Source organism: Pleurodeles waltl, chromosome 3_1 (genome assembly GCF_031143425.1).
Source record: "Pleurodeles waltl isolate 20211129_DDA chromosome 3_1, aPleWal1.hap1.20221129, whole genome shotgun sequence".
Taxonomy (NCBI): domain Eukaryota; kingdom Metazoa; phylum Chordata; class Amphibia; order Caudata; family Salamandridae; genus Pleurodeles; species Pleurodeles waltl.
In genome coordinates, this window is record NC_090440.1 from 1,995,418,061 (window position 1) to 1,995,439,516 (window position 21,456).

Sequence of the window (21,456 nt, forward strand, 5' to 3'; positions counted from 1 at the left end):
ATAGTTATGAAGCCAGCAAAAATATGATCCAGCAAAACGGGAAAAATCCAGGGTGACCATGCAGCAAAGATGGATTTCCTCAACCCACCATGTTGCATTAGTCGAACATATGTAACAACATGGTACTTTCTGTTAAAATTGGCATATAATCCTCTCCTCTGTCCACTAGAAGACGCACTACTAAATGTATTGTTTTAGTTTAATCATTTTACCCTTTTTCCAGATTAAAAAAAAAGATCTTAAATATGGATGCTCCCTTGAAGGTAAGTGGTGCCATTTTTAAATGTAGACAGCGTGTGAAAGATAAGTAGCGATGATTAATTTTAGGTATCCATCAGCATTGCTGAGAGCTATGCAGTACCTTCTCAAGAACAGAGTGGTGTTCGCTGGAGTGCGTGTGTTCTCTGGAACTGACCTGCCACTGCAAACCACTCTCCTCAGTACTGCACATCAAAATACAACTCTGTATTTCCCTTGCAGAAAGTCTGTAAAGCCTTCCAGGTGTTGAAAAATAATCAAACAGTAGAATTATACAAAGCTACTAGGTGAGAAGTCAATATAAGATGTAATAGTCCAGTACCAGGAGTATGAGGTGCCCGTTCCTAAGAAGGATTACATATGTCTTATCTTTTGCAGTGCATTAAAAAAATAAAATTGAAACTGCCATACACAAAAGGCACAAATTTTAGCCATTTACATAGTCCTCATGGCTATCAACCAAAACGCAAAGCAGGGGCTCTCCAATTTGAAGAGAGGCTGTCAATTACAAGTTTAGTCTGTGCATCTTGGAAGGCTTGGTGAATCTTCTGTGCATGTAGATGGAAATCATAACCACTGTCTTCCGGTCCATGGTCTTAGGAATTTAGAAGGAGCTCTGAAAACATGGGCTGCATTTCTTAAAAATTCCTCTAGTAAGTAAAAATCGACTGGATGACCAAACCTTGTTAACTGTGTTATTCTGAAGCTGATCTTTTGTTTGCTGCCTTTTGTATACTTTCATCGCCCTCTGTAGATTAGTAATTGAATCTCTACCAAATTGGTGCAATTTGAAAAAGATTAACTGCTGCAGATGCCAACTTATTTACTAAGTCGAGCAGTACTCAGTGATGCTTTCTCTATAAGGTAAAGAATGAAGAAATCCTCTTATCAGAATGGACCGTGTTAAAATGGAAACTCAGCTGATGGTAAAAGTGTCTTCAATTTTGTTTTGACTGGCATTAGAGAAATAATGCAAATGCTGTTCAAGGATCTAGTTCACATGTTCATTCTGCCCATTAGACTCTGGGTGAAATCCAGAAGGTTCTTCATAAATGTGAACTGTATTAGGTGCCTCTATCACAGGCTTCAACAAGCCTATGAGCTACTGGTAGTTCACTGGCTCCTTGCAAGTTGCTGTCCTGTATGCAGCCCAGCCTACTAAATTTGGAGCTTTTGTTTTGTTGAATTAATATATGTATCCTAATCGAAAAGCATATGTTCAGGATGAAAGCATCTGCTCATAAAGTGATGTTTTGAGAAAAATGTATTTCTAAATTATATTTAAAGCTGATATTTTCATGATAAATCCTGTAGTGTTGGGAAGACTTATTACCAATATTAACGTGGCACTAGGGCATTGCAGCTGTGGCTGTCAAGCCTAACTCATGTATAGGCATTCCAAATTGCTAAAGCCTGTTTTTTTTAATTTTTTTAACATTACTGATTTTATTAAGGCTTTACATTACTGGATGCATTGAGGTAGCCTCTGCCAGTAATCCTGCATGGTGTGGCCACTAATGTAAACGTTTTTGAGCTGGGAACTATTTCACCACTAGTAATAGTAGCTCAGGATGATTTTCATTGAACATAAATAATGCTTACGGCAGAAAAGGTTAGAGACTCCTGCTCTATCAAAAATGATTTTACGAGGCAACACATGTAGTAGTTGGTGAATTACGCAGTGGACTAAAATGAGCCATCGAAGTGCATGTGTCAACAGTGACCATATCTGCTGTACACCCTTCTGAGTCAATCTATCAGATTGCCCACTTTTTTTCAGAATGCTTCTAAAACAGCAGAGCAAGTTCTGCATTTTTTAGATGTGAAGATAGCACCCCGGTATCATCTACGACCAGTTAATGATCTTGAAAGTTTTGGACCACTTTGTTGCTTACCTTCCTGGACAGTTGATAGTGAGGGTTTGTTGTAATGAATTACTCACTGCGTTAAGGGTTTTCTTTTTTTTTTTTTTAATTTAAAAGGAACTAAGCTCTTCCACGATGATAAAGAGCCTCTTCAACGTGCATTGAAGCTACATAAGCATTTACTTTGCGTAGTAGATCTCTAGTAAATGTTTGCAAGAATGAGGTTTGTATGTACTTTTTTCTAGCTATTACTGCTTTGATTCGTATTCTGGGCCTGACAAGCAGGTGAATCTGGCATCACATCTGTTTAGGTAGTATCCTTAAATTGTCCCGTAAGCCCTCTGATTCTACAACATTTCTATAATTTGTCACGGTAAAACATTGAATTCAGAATTTTCCATTCATGTTGAGCTCTTTGAGCCCTTACTATCCTACTCCTATAGAGATCAGTCTCCCTGGCACCCTTTTTTTTCAGAGCACTGTTTTTGAATTAGTTTTTCTGGTATGAGAAAATATTAATGATGTACAATCTGGGGAAAAAAAGCCTTTTAAAACAGGAGTTTCTAATGTCTGACGGGCAGGAATTAGTTTAAAATTAAGAATCTGAAAAAGATATTTGCATAAAAACTATTTAAAATCATAAGTAACTTACTATAGTCTTCACTTGTGGGGAAACAAGGAACATTATTATTTCATTTATTAAATCTTTTTAGGCATTGAAACTGTCAAGTGATTGCTGTAACACCTCCCTGTTCTGGGTTTCGTAACGTTTTTCAGTTGTGTTCATTTATCTTTTGAAGTAATACTGATAAACCCACTGGAATTTGTGTTACTTTGTAAATCCTGAAAATAATAAAGTTGTTAGCTCTGTATCAAATGAGATATTTAGGCACAGTCCGCCAATACTAACCAGGATGGTGCCCCTTCTTCCTCAGAGGTGCTGTGAATGGTAAGACGTGTGCTAATCTGTGTTTTACATTTCAGGTGCTGTCGGTCTGTGTCGAAGAAGAGAATATCATCCCATACATCACCAATGTTCTACAAAACCCTGACCTGGCTTTACGCATGGCTGTCCGCAATAACCTTGCAGGGGCAGAGGAGCTTTTTGCCAGAAAATTCAATGCTCTATTTGCCCAGGGAAACTATTCTGAAGCGGCTAAAGTAGCTGCAAATGCACCAAAGGTATTTATTTATAATTCTTACTTGTCAATGTGATGGTAGTCAATACTTTTAGTGTTTTTTTGAGTGCCCAGAATAATTCTGGGAGATTTTGAGGATTGGTATGCTTGGGTGTATTTGTCTCATTTTAGGGAACCTCTTGAATCATGGCTTTATGGATTTTCAGACCTTGATGTGAAGGGGGTTTATGCCTTGGGAGGTAGACATTGATCTTAAAGGTTTGGATGTGTAAACCTTTTTCTTTTATCGTGATTTAAGTTTTCTCCAATTTGAAATGAGGTCGACCTTGCTGCAGTGTGTGTGTGTCATAATTATAAATATGTAAGAGATATACTTTGTGAATCACAAAGGAAGAACCCCATGAAGAGGATCAAGAACTTGAGTATTAGTGCCTAGTGTATTTTCTCAGCATTTTCCATAAATCCGGAAGAGAAGACAAAAACTGAGCCAAATTCAGTTAGCCTTATATGGCCAGTCTAGATTATTGGCAACAATCTATCAGTGTAAACTGTTAACATGTTATTACACATTTAGCATCAGATCTGTCATCTTTCCCATTTGTCTCTTCTCTCTCTGCCGTAGTGGGAGGTGAGGGAATCACTGGCCTGTATTCAGCAGGATCGCCGCCATGGGTTGCATGCTTATATAAACATTTCTGAAAATGTTAAAAATAAGACTGCAAACTGCTCTACAATTTACATCTAAGTGGTAAAATATGTATGAATAGATCTTAGCCAATGGAGATCATAGTCTAATTATGAAATATGTACCTCTCATCCCATGTAACTTTAATAACCACACTGTAAGGACATTTGTACCTTTTTTTTTTTTTTTTTGTCTTTTTTTTTTTTAATGATTTCTCATTCCTGTGGAGAGGTATTAAAATGTGTTGTGTTAAGTTAATGTTGGATTTCCTCTGTTCAGCAAAGCTGATAATACAGTTTATGGTATTTTCCCCCTGGAAAACTATATTATTTGTATGTCCTTCCTCGTGCCCATTCTCAATGTGCGTGCACTTTGACACCTAGTGCTGGGGGAAGAAACTGCTCCTGGTACTTGATACTCCACACCTTTGAACATACAATGAACACTGCTGCTTTATTGTGCCCTCGCAGTTCTTATTACCTGCAGGACAATTAAAAGGTGAGTGAGTACATTATTTAAATGAATTAATCTGTTCAGAAGAGCTGTTGTAATACATTTTATATTATTTAGTTTGGCTTCCTGGAAAACTATACTACAGTTACTTCTGATGAATTCTTCTAACCTCAGGTTCCTCGCCTTGTGTATAATCCCCAGGCGCCATAATTCATCCCAGAAACACTTGAAGTAGTTCTCTTGCGAGCTGCTAGGTGGTGTCATGAGGCTCCGCACTGATGTTGCTTCTCTCCAGAACTACTGAGGTGAGCCGTGTATATGCACCACTCATGCTCTTTGACGTCAGTTCCTTTAATTTTGTGCCTAACACTGACCCAGAGCTTCTCCTATCAAATTTCATCCAGTGCACATGGGAGATGTCACTCTAAAATTACATCGCTTAAACTGTGCAGGGACTGTCACCAACAGATGTCTGTGACTGCCCCTCACAAAGACCATGAGTCCGAAGTCTGTGCCAACTGAACCCAGATGCACCTGAAAGCCATACCAGAATGTGAAGCTAAACTCTACATCGCCAAACACAAGAAGACATTGTGCTGCAACTGGTTAAAATAGAAAGGACTCTCTCTTTCCATATGTCACTTCTGCGGCAGTTCTCATTTCGGTTAAAGACTTTTGCTTTGTATTTGTCTCCGTTTGGAATTCCGCTCATGTCTCTGCATTTGGCTCAGTCTGTGCCCTTTGGACTTGTTTCAAGTTCTGCACCGATTGTGGTGCCTGCTTCAGTGTCATGCCCTTCGCCAGCCCTGCTCATACTGATGAAGATGTTATCAATGTTTACAGATATACAGCCTATTGTGCTATGTGGTTCTAAAATAAAACCACCTTGACCAAAATCATGTCTGGCGCTGACTGACATGCTATCTTTTGGCAGTTCTTTCTGTTTCAGATACCTTGCCCTTACCACATGGTAGGGGCCCAGACTATACATAACTCATTAGGCACAGATTCTGAAAATGACAGTTATGATGACTGGGACAATTATTTTCACCAGTTCGGAGAGGATAACTAGAATGGGGAGTTTCAGTTCGGGATGCCAATGGGCTTGACACTTTGCCTGAAACTGTCCTTGTGTCCCCCTAAGGTCCTTTTAGACAGGAAAGCACCTCTTGCTGTTGTGATAAGAATGACACCTGAATTGTTAGAACTGCAATTGCCAACTATGTAAGTGAAACATTTTTAATTGACTGAAGTGTTTCAGCCTAGTCAGGCTCTCACTGAGCCGCTGTTACCATTTATTGAGGCACTTAAACTGACACCCTTTTTGGCTCCTGGGCTAAGTCCTGTTCAAGGCCTCTCGTTTTAGACGGATCTCCCTGCACCTGGTGATCTCTCTTTTCTAAATTAGCATCCAACTCTGGAAAGTCTAGTGATGCCGACATTCACCAGCAGGGTTAACCTCAATGTCTTTCCTACCACAAAAAAATAGATACATTTAGCAAGAGATTGTTTTTCCTTCATGGGCCTTGCCCTGTGATCCGTAAATGCCAGCTATCAGATCATTTGTTAATCCCATGCCCTATAGTATACAATGGCTCAAGTTTTACCTGTGGTTCCAGTTGACCTTCAGGCTTCTCCTACACAGTCTATGAAGACAACCAAGACGAGGCAACATTTTTTTATATACTCGGGCCCGCAGGCGGCTGATAGTCTGGGACATGCCATGGGTACCAGTGTGGCCTTCCAGCGTCACACCTAAATGAGGCCCAGATGCTTCTTTAGGAACATCTAGTGCAATTTAGTGGACATGCTTTTTGAAGGATCTAGCCTGTTTGGTGACAAAGCCGGCTCATCCTTGAAGTATTTCATTTAGAGCAAAGGCAGAACATGTTCCTTCAGCCCTTCTGCTCTCACATGGCAGTTCATCCAACCATCCTCCAACCCCAGGCTCCTCTTCCCCAAGGCTTCTCAGCCTTTTTGTAGGTGAAGTTGTGGCACTCTGACAATGAGGACAGCAGAGTCCTAATAGTGCTGAACCTCTTTAGTGTCCTTCCTGGCTCATAGTCACCCTGTATCCAGTATTTCCTTGGGGATGGCAAACCATTATGACTGACAAGTGGCTTCTCTAAATTGTCAACTGGGGCTGTGCTCTTCCATTTCTTTCTACAGCACCTTTTTCCACCTACAGGGCGGCTGACAGAAGACCATCTGACTGTTGTATAGCAGGAAATGCAGCCCTTTTGACCAAAGGGGCTATGGAGGGTTTTAGCCTCAGAAGTAGGAACTGGGTGTTAATCTTGATATTTTCTTGTGCCAGAGGATGGAGACCTTCATCTTATTTTAGATCTTCACCCTCTCAACACCTTCCTATGGAAGGGCAAATAGAAAATGCTTACACTAGCCTAGGACCTGTCTACCGTAGATCCTGGAGAATGAATGGTGGTGGCAGCGTACCTGCAGGTGGATTATTTATTTGCGCTCACCTTCTCTGCAGACCCACAGGTGAGGTACTACCTGCTGTTCATGGTTGGCCAAGAGCGTTTTCAGTTTTCAGAGCTCCTCTTTTGGCCTCACCAGTGCCCCTCAGGGTGTTCACAAGTGATGGTGGTGGCCTCAGCCCATCTTTGGTGGTCAGGGTACCAGTCTCCCCCGCCTTTTGGTTGACAGTTGAAGGACTGCTGCCCCCTTGGCCCCAGCAGCTGTCAACTACCACCAGACAGTGGTGAACCTCCTAACATTGTTGCGATGCACTATCAGCATGCTAAAGTCACTTCTATCTCCTTTGCCGATTCTGGCATTCAATGGAGCCACTCTGGATACAGAACAGTTTCATGCCTTTCCCCCATAATAGAGTCCAGAACAATTGGGCTATAATACTGTCTCAGTGCAAATGACTGAGGCAACTGGCATTGCTGACCTCCTACATCCTGTGGTGATTCATACCAGATGGCACATGCAGGTTTGGCAGTGGGACCTAAAATTCCAGTGGGCGCTTTATCAGTCGGTCTGACCCTGTTCAGGTTTTGGAGGAGACTGCAAATGGTTTGTAGTGGTAACCGCTGGACTATGATTGGGTCAGATGCAAGCACCTCTCCTAATTCCACCAAGAGCTGAATAATTCTCAGATTCATTACTGCTAGGTTGGGGAGGCCATCTGGAAGAGACTGAGTCTGGTGTAGACTCAACTCCACATACATTTGTTGGAGCTTAGAGCCATTTGTTTGGTGTTGAAAGCCTTCTTACCCACCACCAATAGATTTGCTTATGCATGAACTCACAAGCAGCACTGTGTGTGAACTCTGGATCCTGTCAGGGGGCCTTGTACCTCTGGAAGTGACGGGACAGGTAAGGCGACCAACCAGGTGGGGATCTTTAAACTCCTGGGTGAACAAACTCAGTAGCAGGCACCTAGTGGATCTTGACTGGCAGTTGCGCCCATTGGTGGTACAGGCAGTCTTTCAGCTGTTTCCAGAACCCTGGCTAGGTCTTTTTTCCGTACCCAAGAACTTGGTGTCAGTACTTCTACACATTGAAGTTTCCAAGGTAGCCTTCTGTCTACAGTGGAGCTCAATACTCCTGTATGCCCTCCCTCCACTTCCAGTCATGCCCAGAGTTCTAAAGATCAAGGCCAAAGTCATCCTAATGGCACCTAATTTGGTCAGGAGAGTGTACTACCAGTACTCCTGGGCATGAGCATCTTTCCTGCGATCAAGCTGCTTCTTTGGAATGATTCTGTCGCAGCAGCAGGGAATGATGTTGCTCCTGGGCTGCACACACTGCATCTCCATGCTTGGAGACTCAGCTGTGACAGTTGACCTTCTTATACTGCATCCTGAGGTCGTTGAGGCCAGATTTATGGCTAGGTGTTTCTCCACAAACAGTATTCCAGCCGCCGGGAGAAACGTATTATTGCGGCGCCTGACAAATCGATCCTTTTACAGGGAAAGTTGCCTGAAGTTTTATTGTTTGTTCTATCCCTAGCCCATCTAGGACTTGCCTTGGGCACGTTTAAGGGCTCCTTGTTGGCTCTTTTGGCCTTCTTGTGGTTGTCTGATTATCCTTCCTTATTCAAATTGCCTCTAAAGATGAGGTTTCCAAAAGGTTTGCAACACTTGTTTCCACCAAAATGCTCCCCTTGGGACTTGAATTCAGTCCTCGTGATTTTGATGTACAACCCTTTTTGAGCTGCTGCACAGTTGTTCCTTTAGACGTCTGACTTTAAAAACTAGACAGTCTTTTTATTTGCCATGACATTGGCTATAGGTGAAGAAGAACAGCTTGCAACACTCTTGACCCCACTCTAGATGGCAGGAGTATGAAGAGCATGTAAATCTACAGCACTACATGCCATGCACAGATGCTTACTGGTAAGTAACATTTTCCTTCCCGTGATTGCTCGAGCAAACTGAGAAATCCTCTCTGACCCGCTCACCTCCTGGTTCTGTGAACTGGACTCTTCTCATTCTAAAAAAGATGTTTAGCTGTCTGTACACTGGTAACACCAGTTTTCTGATGGACTCTATCCCTTAGGGCACAGACAGCATGGAAACCAATTGAGGCCTGCGCAAATGGGTGGCTGTTATATGCAGCGCCTCTCTTCACTTCCAGATTGGAGCGATGTCTGTACCAAGCCAGGCTATGCCACCTAGTGGCATGTGGGTGAATGTCTGAGTTGTCAAACCCAGTCTGACACCTACTGGTTATTCACAAGATGATTAATAAGCGGTTAGTTTATCCATCAGAAAGATTGTTACTGAAGGCAAGTAACTTGGTCATAATACTATAATGTTCTAGTGGTAGAACAGGGAACTTCCACAACAGATTTTAATACAGTGCTCTACTCCAGTACTTAGTGTGTCATACCTGGTGCATAAGCCATATCCTTCTTAAAAGTACATCCTCACAATTCTTATTTACTGAAGTTCTATTTGATTTAAACCAACGGGCGGTGGGGGGGGGGGGGAATTGGAAAGACTGTCATCTCCACTAGCTGGGGTGCCCTGGGGCACTGTAACAAGAGGCCTGAGCCTTTGAAGCTGACCACCAGATGTTACAGTTCCTGTAGGCGGGGGGTGTGAAGCACCTCTACCCGTTGCAGGCTTTGTTTCGTGCCACAGAGCACAAAGGCTCTCATCCCATGTGGTCAAACTCATCTGGAAGTGGCAGGCTGGCACAGACAAGTCAGTCCTGCACTAGACATGTGGCTAAAATACAAGGGGCTTCTCTAAAATGCCTCCTGGGTGCATTTCTCAATAAATCCAACACTGGCATCAGTGCAGGTTTATTGTGCTGGGAAGTTTGATACCAAATTGCCCAGACTTCAGTGAAGCCATTATAGAGCTGTGATGTTTGTAATGACAAACTCCCAGACCATATACTTTATATGGCCTCACTGCACTCATACGTCTAAGAATGGACTTAGACAATGTAGGGGCATATACTGCTCATGCAGCTGTGCCCTCACCTGTGGTATAGTGCACCCTGCCTTAGGGTTGCAAGGCCGGCTAAAGGGGTGACTTGCATATGCCACAGGCAGTGGTTTGTGGGCATGGCACCCTTTCTTTTTCTCCCCACCAGCACACACAAGCTGCAGAGGCAGTGTGCATGTGCTTAGTGAGGAGTCCCCCAGGGTGGCATAATACATGCCGAAGCTCTTGGGGACCTTTCCTGGCCACAGGACCCATGGTGCCATGGGTACTTTTTACAAGGGGCAAAACTGTGTGCCAGGGGCATGCCAATTGTGGGAACAATGGTACACTTTTTGGGAAACCAGGCTGGCGCTGGGGTCTGGTTAGCAGGATCCAAACAGGCTCTCAGTCAAGTCAGCATCAATATCAGGCAAAAAAAAGGGGTGGAGGGGTTTAGTAACCATGCCAAAGGGAGCACTTTCCTACACTAGTGCAAGTAACCCCAGAGAAATCGCACTGCAAGGCAATTTGTTCTGACCAGAAAATGTTTCTGTCCTGGGAAGTGAATGTGTGTGGCTACTATGAGTGTGTTAAGTGAGTCAAATCCTCTCTTACCCTGGGGACTCAGGTTCACTGCCAGGTTGAGCCCAGCTACTTTTCTGAGCCTGAAGGTGTTGACCTGCTGTTGCACTAAACCTTTGATAGTCTTTCATGAGTTCGGTGTTGCAGCCCAGTTGCACCAAAGCTAAACCTAGGTGTGCTTTTTAAATAAAGTCTTATGGTGGGGAATCAGCCTAGCTCCATATGTGGGTAGTCTGTTACGGTCTCCATCTGACATGGTAAGCCTCTTGACACTTTATCCATACCCACGTTGAAGCTGTGCTCTCGTACTGTGCGAGTTGCAAGTTGAGGGGAAAAAGAAAATCGCCACCCACAGAATCCTTGGTTCAAGAAGTGCCTCTTTGTGTTCCCTGACACAGTACCTTTCTCGCCAGAGACACATAGACAAAGTGGGAGCACAGCCTGTAAGGATGTCACCCCTGAAACAAGAAATGCACTGTTCCCAATTTATTCGACTTTGCCACCCTCCTTGCTGCTGCAGTCAATGAAGGGACAGAATTTGTCACTGGTATCACTGCTGCAGGACTTCCAGAAGTGCGGTCCTGTAGTGATGACCTGACTGCAGAAATCTGTTCCTTATGGACTCTCCTCTTGCAGTCCTCCCACAATGGTTGCGGACACCATGACAGGCAGATCAGATTCACTTCACCATTTGGACCATGAACAGGTAGCTTAGGATTTGCAGCCTTTCTGAGCTTCCAGCAATCAATTTTCCGGTTTTCCCTTCATTCTTTCACTGATTGACAACTCAAATGCTTGCACTGCAGTATTTAAGGTTGGGAGCGGTGAGGGAGTAGGGGGCGCCGTAGCTCCTTACTAGCTGCTTTGTCTCAGGTGCTGTTCCTGCATCTCTGGTGGCCCAAGGTACAGTTACACCCTGATCCAGTCTGTGGCCTCCAACACCAGATTCTCTCTCTGGTTCTGACTTTAGTCCTGGGTCCTCCAACTAGGCTGTTGTGGGAATTATTTTTTCCTCCATTCTTCAGAAGCTACCTGGGGTGATTCCTATAGCCTTCCTGTCTGTGCACCTGTATTCGGATGGAATCTGAACTTTTGGAAGGCAAGATATTTAGGTTGTGTCTAAAATGGACAGCGAGTTTATTGTATATAACTGCAGCAACGTAGAAGTACTTATAAGCGTTTCTAAAGTTTCTGATCTTTGCACTTCGCAGGGTTCTACTAAAAGAGTGGGTGATCTGAAATTTGCTCGCAGTAATGGAGGAGGAATTATGGACTGTTCATAGTGGCTGCAGATCTTGAAAAACCATCAGTCCGCCTTCTGTAAGCCAGCTAAATCGCGTCCTCATTGTAAACTTGGCAGAGGTGTCTCAAGATGTGCTGTGTGGGCTTCTGATATTAAAAGATGCATTTTTGGGGGCGTGGCCGAGGAGGTCAAAATGCCGGCTGCACTTTAGAAGTGCTCCCAGACCCCTGCTAAGATCCGTCCACTTTTTTAGCCACTGAAGCACCAAAGTTATCTCAACTGCCTCCCTCTACCACCCTTCAAAGGCTCCAAGTATCGGGCTGAACGTTTTCCAACTTAATCTCCCAGCTGCTGCCTCCTACCAGAAAATCACGCCCTCAATCCAAAATGGCGATCGAAGCCCACTGACTGAGCTGCCAAGAGACGCAGGCTGCCCAGGAGAGGAGCAGCGAGTGAGGAAAAACAAAGAGGGGGGGGTAGGGGTAGGGGTAGCTGCAGACCCTGATCGGAAAGCAGACAGATCGCCATAGAAGGGAGGATTTTCTTTTTTATTTCTTTCCCTTCTCTCCCTCCGGTACTGGCCTGAAATACTGAGGGGGTCGGGCGAGGTGAGGTACCAGTGGGGACGTGGCCAGTGCCACCTGGCTGCCCCTCTCCAATACCATCTATTCGTAAAGCTGTAGTGAATGCACCCCTTGTACCTGCAGAGCCGCTGCGGCCACCCACGATTTTCCTCCTCCTGCGTGTTAGGTGTTGACCGCGTGATCCGTCTGAGCACCTGTGACAACTCAGAAGCCACTGGTGAGAGCAGAGCGTGCAGAGACCAGCTCCAGGTCCGACACTTCATTTCCCGCCAACTTAGGAGTGGCCTCAGAGAGTAGCTTGGCAGTAACTATTCACCACAGCCCCCTGCATAATACACACTCAAAACACGTGGGTGAGATCAGGCCTCCACCACCACCTATCTTCCTAAACATTGCACAGGAAGCCTCCGCTTTAGGTGTGGGAAAGGGACATCTTGATAACCCGCATCGACGAGAGACACAATACTGTCTACATTCACAGTGACTAGCGGACCACTGGGAACCTCAGGACCTTGTGGGACCATGGACATAACCAGGTGAACTCCCATCTGGGACATACTAAAGGAGCCCTAATTCCACACCACCCCATTCGCTCCTGTGCCAGTGTAATACCCAAGTGGGATCAAAGTCAAATACAACATGGTTTGACACAATCACGTCTTACTCCCACACAGGGGACTGCTGCAAAAAGTTTTTAACCTCACAGGTTTAGAGACTTAGCTCAGGAGCGGAGCGATCTTCCCACTGAACCATGAACCGCTGTATCATCAAAATGGGTTTGTTTGGGGGAGTGGGGGTGTTGGTTGTCACTGATTGAAGCGTCCCACCTCCAAACATTGGACTCCACCAGGGACTGATCACCCTTGAGACCCATGACACATAGTAAGGATCACACTGCTATTTGGGGCATCAATAACCTCATTTGTCTGGCTGTCTACGTGATCCATTCATTGAGTTTACCAGTTACTACAGCTCCTTTCATTGTGTCACCTATTCGGGGTTATAAGCCCGCACCCTATGACACATACTATGACATAATCCTCAGATAAGTCCAGCTAGAACCTGAGGTGTCTTCTCCGGGGTACTGCAGAGGAACAAGAGCCTCGAATCCCACAACCTGGCCACTGACCACTACCACATTACTTTGTTCTCAGGCAGAGATGACCCTCAGCTGGCCCAACCACACCGGAGGCACTATCACAGTGAGAAGTAAATCGAAACCCTCAGTAGAGCGGGAGAGACAACATCACGAGCTATGGGCAAAGAGAAAGCCGCCTGATCATCCACCCCCCATTGCACTGTACAATTTACTACAGCCACTAACATGGGAACCCTTGGTGAGACACCAAAAGGGAAATTGCCAACCCCCTTACTACCATCCTCCAAGCAATTCATTCCTTTCAAACATCAGTAGAAACTAAAATAGGCGAAGTGGGAGAATGTGGCACTGCTAGGATCGTAAAGGCTACTCTGATACATCCTGACTAGTGCGGCTTCATGCCGACACAAAGCACACAATGTTGGCTCAGTCACCTCCATGTGGCTCTGGCCCACCGATACCAACTTCATACTGACTTGGTGCTGCTCTTTCTCGATCTTGAGAAAGATTTTGATGCGGTGGACTTGGGACTATCTAGTGGCAGTCCTGACACATGCTGGACTAGGTCCACGCTTTCGTACATTTGTGCAAGCTCTATACACTAACCCCACAGCTAGAGAGCAGATCAATGGCATCCTCTCAGATGCCTTTCCTATTTGGAAGCAGACAGGGTTGCCTCCTCTCACCCCTCCTATTTGTGCTCTTAATCGAACCACTGCCTCACCTGATTAGCTCTGATGCTCAGATTCAGGGTTGAAACTGGGGGAATGGTGGTGAGGGCTGTATTGCGTTGTACAGGCATAAGGTCTTCCTCTACCTAGTCAGCCGGGTAATCATAGGCCCCTGATGTCTCCACATTCTTCACTGCTTCAAGGAAGCCTCAGGTCTCTGCCTGAACCCCTCCAAATCGGTCTTGATGCCCCTGGCCCGTACAAGAGATTACTTTGACTGGCAAACCAATATACCACTTCATAGGCTTAGCTTCAGCTATCTGGGCATCTGGATGACTCTACACCCAGACCTCATCTAGACTCTCAATTTAGAACCACTGGTGAAAAAGAATAAACAAGACCTCACTGAATGGCAATCTCTCCCACTCAATGTGATGGGCCGCATTGTGCTTTATAAAATAATGATTCTACCAAGATTTCTGTGTTCCAAAACACTCTACTCACCATACCCCAGAGATGGTTCCGGCTTAAAGTTTGCACTGCAATATTCTTTTTGTGGCAAGGCACCCTATCCAGACTAGCTCTTAAAACCTGCCAGTGTTAACCATTTGATGGTGGTCTTGGGATGACTAATTTATATCTTTATTACTTAGCCTCCTACTTAGTGGTGGTGCATGAGTGGTATAGTGGTAGCTAGGCAGCTCCTGTATGTAATCTAGATTTATCATTAATGGATTCCCTCAAATTCTATCCATGCTATACGGAGCTCCAATTCCACACACCACCGCTACCATTACCAGCTTGGCCCTATTCTCCTGGAGAGCTGCACTTCGACACATGCAATGGATGAACAAATTGACCAAACAACTCTGGTATGGTATTTGGTGCAGGGAACCTGCACAACTGAAGGGCTTTGACTGATAGGACATTATGTGACTGGGGGACGTACAGTCAGGAATGCACATGAAGTTTTTTCAAGATCTCCAATGCAATTATGCACTCACATCCACCCAATTCTATAAGTACTTACAGTTATGTCATGCCCTCTGTGCTCAAGTTCCCTACACTGACCCCCTTCTTAAATTACACCCACTAGAAGCTAAACTTCTCTTGGGGCAGTGGGTAAAGGGAAACTATCCCAAATCTATTGAACACTCATCACAAATACCCTGGGTAACCTAGATCATCCTAGACCCTGCTAGAAAAACTGGGCAGGACCATTAGAGGAAGAGGACTGGAGAGAGGCCTTAATAACACCTAGAACTGTCACTATTTCCTCCTGCTTGCGACTGATCCAACAGTATTACTTGCATGGTGTCTGTTGGTCATCACAAAGATTACACCGGGCGGGGCTCCTTTCAGAGGCTGGTTGCCATCGATGTAAGATCACTCCAGCAGACTTCTACCACATCTTGGTTATCCCCCAGTTTCAAAGATACAGGTCTGCCATAACCACAGAACTCACCAAGATTTTTGGATGGGAGGTTCCACTGTAGTCTCCATCTTCAGAGTTCCAGAGGTCAGGGGACTCATTTTAAGGACTTTTTCATATATGCCTTAAAGGAGGACAAGTCTGCTTCATCCTGGCACAAGCATTTTGTAGTTGAAATCAATCTTGCACATTGCAGTGAATGACATTGTGAAGAATTTGGCAGATGAGCATGTTACCTTTCAAAAACAGTAATGCTTTATGTTCTTCACTTAATTTATTTGTTTTGGATGGTATTCCTATATATCATTCCAAGTCTTTTAAACCTGTTATTACAAATGTTTTCTAGTCCACAATGAAAAGTGATTTTCCTGCTGTCTGTTTTTTTGTAAATATACACCTGGGTTCCTATTAAATGTTCTCAAGTTATTCCTCCTTGGAGAAGGATTGCATAATGCAGCAGTTGGGTCAAACTCATTTACCCCCAACCTGTTCCATTGCCTGTCTGCATTGGCTGCGATGTATAGGAATGAGAGGCAATGGTCTCCAATAGTAGCCCCACTTCCTTTGGTTGGATTCTCTTTTCCAGAATGTTTGTCCCTATGGGTTTAGGGTTGGTTTAGATCTTGAAGAAGGAGCTACTCCTTAAATCCCATACTGTTGGCCCCTCCTTCCTTCTGTTAAGCTGATTTTCCATTTTGGTACATTCTGAGGAAGTCCCTGCCCACCCCTCCTACCACCACCAATTTTCCTCTGTCAGGCATAGCAGGAATGGTACTGGTTCCCTTTCGCACCATTGACTTGCTGCCATTGAACATGTGGGAACTGTTGTGTTTGTCAGGATCTCCTCAATATTAGTACAGAGTGCTGCAGTGGGGGCATGTAACATGATGTCTGTGCACTTGGGTGTATCCGATATCTGTCCCACTGGCAGACTTGGGTGAGTACAGATGGTACGCCTCTTTCTCTGACGGTTTTGGGAACGTTTTTACTCCACATTCCACAAGATCTGGCAGAAAGAAAGACTGTTTAGTTTTCATATTGTTATACTTCTGTATCTGTACCAATGAAGATCATGGCTACAATGTGTCTTGGTAAGTCTGTGTTGCACAGTGATTGCATGCTGCATGAAAAGGCGTCTAGACACTTTACTTCTCCCAACTGCTGCTAAAGAATTTCCTGAAATTATTCACAGATTTTCTGACCATTTAGCCCCTAACTCAAATATCAGCTTAATGCATTTCTTTGCATCTGTACACTTCATTCTGAACAGTTTGAGCATTCATAGTATTACACAAGGTTGTATATAGTGAGTAGGACTTTGAAAGCTCACCAAGTGCTTTATATTAAAGAAGTTATTTGAACAGGGTCATTTCCTTAACTGCGCTCTTTTAGTAGTTGGCAAGTGTAGGAGAGAGAGCTCTGTACATAGTCAACATAAAGGGCCGCTTGGCTATTAAGAACAGAGCCCTTAAGTGATCTGTACATTGCTCCAGTATCATATCTTTCATAGATTCACATGCTTTAATCATTCCCCCCTGTCGAGATGGGGGTCCCACTGTACTTTAGAAAAGCAGTGCAATGATAAGTATATACTAGGAAGGCCCTAGGCCCTTCAGTTTAGTAGTGTATCATAGTCCTTTTTAAAAAAGAGACCAAACTTACGTTTTAACTGATCATGTTACACCACCCTCTGGAATACTCCTGTGCGAAGCTCTAGTCCCACAGATTTTCCTCAGCAGGTTGTGTAAGCGAGCCTCCACTGAGCTCTGCTCAGTTCTGTGTGTTCCAGACTTGCCCCAGAGTATTTTCAGTGTTTATATCGCTTCCCCCAAAAATATATTTTCAATGGCATGTGTGGCTGTAGATGCACAAGATCTGCATTCTTCAGCCATCTAGTGTTGTGTTCGGATGTGTACAAGTTTTTTTTCTTCAAAGGAGTCGTGAGTCACAAGGTAAAGTGACCCCTCCTCTCCTTGATACTGCACATGGGCATCGACTCCATTGTTTGTTTTCTTTCTGCCATCGGGTTTGGACATGTTCTTCGGTGCTCCGGTTTGAGCCCGTTTTGGGCTCCCTTTGGGACAACTTGCAATCTCATACTCATCGATATTGTTTTCGTTTGCAACCCATTCACATACAGCGAACACAGGAAGCAAATCTCCCTTCATGGGGTCGACAACTTTAATTCGCTCCTTCTGCCTTGCCCTGTTGGGCCTCCATTATTTTAAAGCTCAGTATGCATTAACAATGCACTGCTGATGTAAAGGACACCTTTTCGATTTTATCCCAGGTGTCATTCCAAATATCCCCACGCAGACCTCCACTCAGTTTGCAACTTCTGCTTATCGCCTGATCACAACGAATAAAATTGTGAGGCTAACCATTGTTTTGTTAGAAGAAAACCCTGCAGGATCTTTGGAAATAAATGCGGCAAAAAGAACTAGAAGAGACACCGAACATCTTCGGTCTCCAAGACACTGAGCTGCCGTAAGAGATCCATGAAGCTTCGACAGCAGAAGAGGAGGCCTTATGGATTCCAGATTCAGACTCTGACTCTGAGAATGAAACCAGCGTTCAGACACAAGAAGTTCCATCGGCCCAGCACGCAGTGAGTACAAAGGCCCATATTACACCCGCCAAAAAACATTCAGCTTCGGACGAACATAAGATTACTGGGCCACCACTGCTGTCGGACCATGATCAGCACTGTGCAATTGTCATGGATGCCCCGCCTTCCGACTCAGCACCGAAGACCAAGCCCAAAGACTCCACCCACAAACTGTCTCCGAAGGTTTCGCCATCGATCCAACCAAAGCTGTTTTTGGTCCCAACAACATTGGCGCCTTCCATTTCAACACTGAAACTCAAGTCCTCTTCAGCATCGAAAGTTTCAACACTGATCAAGAATTACTGTTGGCAAGATAAGGAAGAACACACTGGGATGAGATGGAAGATCTTATTCAACCTCTCCCAGAAGAGTTTAAAAAGAAAGGACACCAGCTTGTACAAGAGGGCAAGTTAATATCTAATAACTCTATTAGATGTGCTTCTGATGCTCCAGATACAGCTGCAAGGGGTATAAACACTGTCTTACTACATCAACACGCATGTTTGAGTATATCAGGTTTTAAAACTGAGGTTCAACAAACACTTCTTAATTCCCATTTTGATCAGGAACACCTTTTTGGTCTGGAGGTGGACCACCTGTAAGAGAAAATGAAAAAGGACACTGATGTTGCAAAGTCTGTGGGAGCCCTTCAAACTCCTGGTAATCGAGGTTCCTTTCGCAAACCTGCTTTCAAACATAGTCCTAAGCAGACACCATCCGACTCCTCTGCCTCTTTCCAGCAAGAAATCTCAGCATCCTCTGCTAGAGGATTTTATAGAGGCTCATGTAGGGGAAACAACTCCAATGGTCAAAGAAGAGGTTTCTCCACACGTACCTCCCCTTCAAAGCAATGACTCTCTTCTTATTCCCCCTGATCACACAACACCTGTCAGGATGCCTACAACAATTTTTTGCCAACTGGCAAAACAAAACCGGCCATTGGGCATTGGATATTATCCAACATGTTTATCACCTGGAGCACATCAACACACCTCCAAACATACCACCCAGAAACCACAAACTCTGTGTAGAACATTCACAACTGTTAAATCAATAAGTACAAGCTCTCCTTTAGAAAGGTGCAATAGAGTTAGTTCTCATTCATCAAAAAAGAACAGAGTGTATTCCTTATACCCAAAAAGGATGGCTCCTTTCGTCCAATTCTTGATCTCAGACCATTAAATGATATTCTGTCAGAACACTTTCATATGGTCGCTCTCCAAGATGTAATACCACTGCTACAGCAAGGAAACTTCATTGCTGCTCTAGATCTTAAAGAATGCTTATTTTCACATCCCAATACATCCAGCACACCGGAAATAGCTCAGATTTGTCATACCAGGCAGGCATTACCAGTTCAAGATACTTCCTTTCGGAGTAACAACTACACCTCATGTTTTCACAAAATGCCTCTCAGTAGTCGCAGCACATCTACACAGACAGTGTTCATGTCTTGCCACATCTGGACGATTGGCTTATCAAGTCTAGTTCACTACAGCAGTGTCTTCACCATACACAAACAAACATTCGCCTCCCTCACCACTTAGGTTTTACCATCAACATCCAAAAATCTCACCTCCAACCATCTCAGATACAGCCCTGGCTAGGAGCTGTTTGAAACACTCAGTAAGTTAGCCTACCCCAGTGCTCTCAGGATTCACAATATCGCAACTCTAGAGTCAAATACTCCTCAACCAGCGGATTCTGGTACAAACAGTTCAGAGAATTTTAGGGATAATGGCATTTTGTATTGCAGTAGTGCTATATGCACGACTACACATACGTCTGCTGCAGGAGTGTCTGGCGACTCAATTGTCTCAAGCACAGGGTCAGTTACAAGATCTAGTGTTGGTAAGCAGCTGCATGCACTCTTCTCTGCACTGGTGGAATTCAAAATTTTACAAAATGGTGGCCGTTTCTAGACCCTGTTCCCCAGATCACTCACTGCAGACTCATCCCTCACAGGTTGGGGTGCCCATCTACACAATCTCTCCATACAAGGTCTATGGAACACCGAACATCAAGCTGTACACATCAGTTACTTGGAGCTTCAAGTCATTGATCTAGCACTCAAAGCTTTTCTGGTTCACGGGCAACGCAAGACTGTTAGTCTGGATGGATAATAAATCATGGCTGTTGTATTAGCAGAAACAGGGGGACACACACACTACAGTTAAAGTAAAAGGAAAATTGGTAGAGAATGCCACTGTGCTTGCACAACAGCACAGGTTTCAAAGCAGTGTCCTTATATCAGTCTTGAAGCACATTCAGTAATCAATGTCCAGTGGGTGCCAAACCGTCCGGGCACCTCCCACCATAGGTGTCCACGATCACTGACTGGACGATCGTCAGTGACCATCAAATATGCAACCAGCAGGCGAGGGCACACCAGACCAAGTTCCGTGTGGTTGATCCAAGTAGTCAATCAAGTGGCATCAGTCCAGGAAATAGGTGAGCATGAAATGTCTTGATGAGTGTACAAGTATGGTCAAAATACAGTTCAATGACAACATATGAAAAAAAGAATCCGAAAAACAGCCAACAGCCGACACGTGTTTCGTCTTCTAGACTTTGTCAAGGCTTTGAAATGTGGGTAAAGCAAATGGGAGTTCCACGCAAAATATGCCTGAGTAAAATCTCCAAACAGATCAATGAAGTTTAGCAGAATAAAGGCAGTAACTGGCCATGATAAGCCCGCGATAAGCATCGGGCACGGCTCCATGCTTACCGCGGGCTTATCAATGGAGTTGATGCCCATGCGCAGTATCACCGGGAGGTGGGGTTACTTTATCTTGTGACTCATATAACTTCTTCAAAGAAAAACAACTTGTACAGATCAAATGTCAGCAAGATGACGACAATTAATATTACGACAAGGGGTACTATGCTGCTCAAGAATAATTCCCCCAGCAATATCAAGAGATGTTTTTCTCTTCCTTCATCACAGTTCATGCTAACAGATTACTGAAGGAGTTTTCCACCAACGTTAGGCAGACTCACCCACCTGCAAAGTCTCAACCACTGCAGCCGTCAACCCCTCAGCTCCACAACCATTAGTTCTGCTTTCATCTACAAGGCACACTCTGCAAATTGTTCCTCTCCAGGATCCCTCATCTTCAGACGATGGCAGAGACGAGAGTGATCTGTGTAAGGCTCATACTGAATGGGATGACTGTCTTCAGCCATCATCTCCAACTCTGCCTCCTGTGGATTCTCCTCCTGAGGACATAGGGGGGCTTCCATAACTTTCTAGAAAGTGCAACAAGGAGGCTTGAACTTCCCATGCCTACAAAAGACTGCCTTTTTTCTTTACGATTTTAAGGAGCCCTCCTGCTATGCATCTGGAAAGAAGGCATAAAAACAATGACAAATCTGGCTACAATAGCTGCTGTACTACCACGCCTGGACAAAACAAAATGAGCCCCAGAT

At 44.4% G+C, this 21,456-nt stretch overlaps 1 protein-coding gene across 2 annotated transcripts in view; it reads left to right on the forward strand.

Moving 5' to 3' along the window:
* The window catches only part of CLTC (clathrin heavy chain), a 723,592-nt gene that overhangs the window by 173,179 nt on the left and 528,957 nt on the right, over positions 1-21,456 (forward strand). For both annotated transcript variants that reach the window (XM_069226425.1, XM_069226426.1), the window contains exon 7: positions 3,108-3,305. In XM_069226425.1, coding sequence (XP_069082526.1) covers positions 3,108-3,305 — 198 coding nt within the window. The remainder of the gene's footprint in view (positions 1-3,107; positions 3,306-21,456) is intronic.